Source organism: Brassica rapa, chromosome A06 (assembly GCF_000309985.2).
Source record: "Brassica rapa cultivar Chiifu-401-42 chromosome A06, CAAS_Brap_v3.01, whole genome shotgun sequence".
NCBI classification, from domain to species: Eukaryota; Viridiplantae; Streptophyta; class Magnoliopsida; order Brassicales; family Brassicaceae; genus Brassica; species Brassica rapa.
This window is the reverse complement of record NC_024800.2, coordinates 15,561,922-15,563,919: the sequence shown is the minus strand read 5'-3', so window position 1 is coordinate 15,563,919 and position 1,998 is coordinate 15,561,922. Positions and strand designations below refer to the sequence as shown.

General features: G+C 45.1%; 1 protein-coding gene across 1 annotated transcript in view; it reads right to left on the bottom strand.

Moving 5' to 3' along the window:
* Positions 1–215: 215 nt before the first annotated feature.
* The window catches only part of LOC103873641 (CLP protease regulatory subunit CLPX2, mitochondrial-like), a 2,886-nt gene continuing 1,103 nt past the window's right edge, over positions 216–1,998 (bottom strand). Inside the window, exons 2-4 of the mRNA XM_033273981.1 lie at positions 1,733–1,795; positions 1,534–1,656; positions 216–1,417 (exon numbers count right to left, since the gene is read on the bottom strand). Of these exons, the coding sequence (XP_033129872.1) occupies positions 1,304–1,417; positions 1,534–1,656; positions 1,733–1,795 (300 nt within the window). The 3' untranslated portion in view covers positions 216–1,303. The remainder of the gene's footprint in view (positions 1,418–1,533; positions 1,657–1,732; positions 1,796–1,998) is intronic.

The following is a 1,998-nucleotide window of genomic DNA, read 5'->3' as shown; positions in this document are numbered from 1 at the left end:
TGACCCGGACCCGGACCATCGGCCTAAAGCCCGAACAGTCCGTCTAGCTGAGATGAGCTGACTCTCAGCTGCCTCAGATGAGTGAGCTAGTAGTCCAGCTAGTGGAGCTGACTTAGTAGGGACTGAGCTGGAGTGAACTAAACCTAGCTTCATTGAGCTGGCTGAGCTACTCGTCTACTTCGTCCAGTTACCGTTTTACTCGTCCTAGCTGTCTGTCTCTTAGCTTATATAAGGTTAAGTCTAAGTTTCCTTACGTCCTCAACCTTCTTTCTTGGCCATGGAACGCTTGCCTTTATGTCCTAAGACTGGCTGGTACGTTTCCTCGATCCATGGCCATCCCAACGATCCTATTCAGGATCGGGGGTGCGACAAGTCTCCCCCACTTGCAAGGGATTCGTCCTCGAATCCGAACCAAGTGCATCCTCATCCATGAACTGATTGAACCACTCAGGATAGTCGGCTTTCATTCTGGCCTCAGTCTCCCAAGTGATTTGCTCACGCAAAACCAAACGACCTTGACCATCTGGATTATTTTCTTTCTCATTGCTTTTCCCATCCTATTTAAGATTTAGGACGTCCTGTGTGTACTAAGGTTAAGTTCGTACCTAGATCAGAAGGAATTTCTGGCACAATGACCTCTTGATCCGTTAGACATTTCCTAAGTTGTGATACATGGAATACGTTGTGGAATGCATCCATTGCTGTTGGCAATTCCAACTTGTATGCCACTTTACCAACCCGTTTGATGATCCTGAACCTAGGTATCTTGGGTAGAGTTTCCTTCTCCCCGGAAATCCTTACCCGTCCCTTGAAGGTTATCATCTTGAGGTACACCAAGTCCTCGATTACGACTCGTGAGTCAAGCCTCAAGGCCCCGAGGTCACTCAACAACCTGCAAACTTTCAAAAGACGCTTATCACCTACCAAGCTAAAGATCCCGAACACGAAGGACAAGCAAACAAGAGCTTGCGGACATCACCTCAAGAGCAACTCGCTTAGGTCCTTGCGGACATCACCTCAAGAGCTTTCTTGCCCTCTGCATCAGCCTCGTCACCCTTGGATCCTGACATCTCTTGGATCCTGACATCTCTTGGATCCTGACATTTCTTGCACTCTGCATCAGCCTCGTCACCCTTGGATCCCGGAACACATTCTATTTTTGTTGACATTATCAGCAGCATTACAAACACTTGGTGTCGTAAACCCTTAATCTTGATCAGAATCGAAATCGCCAATCTTGAACACATTGGACTGAGGAAACGGTTAGATTAGGGTTCCTCGGCTTATGTACTCATGCTCAAAACTAATCGCCATCTGTGAATCGAACGGTTGTGAACTTGCAATCTGAACCAACAGCCTCTTCATCCACCAAGACCGCCTTTATACTCTGTGATCCTTCTGACTTGCTATCTGGTACCTGTTTAGGATTCAAAATTTAGCAGTTAAAGACACCAACAAAGTTGTTCGGAGGGACCAACATGCAATGATTTATGTTGAAGATTCAAGGTATAAGGGTGCATTCCTCAACCATACCTCGAACATTGCTTCTGTGAGGATACTTTCAAGTATAGACCGTAAGCCACGTGCACCTGTGTTCTTTGACATAGCCTTTCTCGCGATAAGCCTCGTTGCACCTTCAGTAAAATGTAATTGGACCTAACAAAGAGGGTTAAAGCATGAGGAAAGAGGCATATGCATATGCAAGTAACTGTTAGTGGTAAATATGAGTTACATTGTTCATGCGAAACAACTTCTTGTACTGTTTGCCCAATGCACTCCTAGGCTCTGTTAGAACCTACATAAGGAAGCAGAAGGAGTTATAACCGGTAAAAGAGAAAGCTGCCTCAAATAAAAGAGGTTTGAGGGAAACTCAAGATGCAATCTCGTACAGCCATCAGTTGCTTACTGGAGTGGAACAAAGATAAACAATATTTAGCAGAGGACACATAATGTCTTGACTTGATTGTAAACAAGGGAAAACTAAACGACAAAGGATTT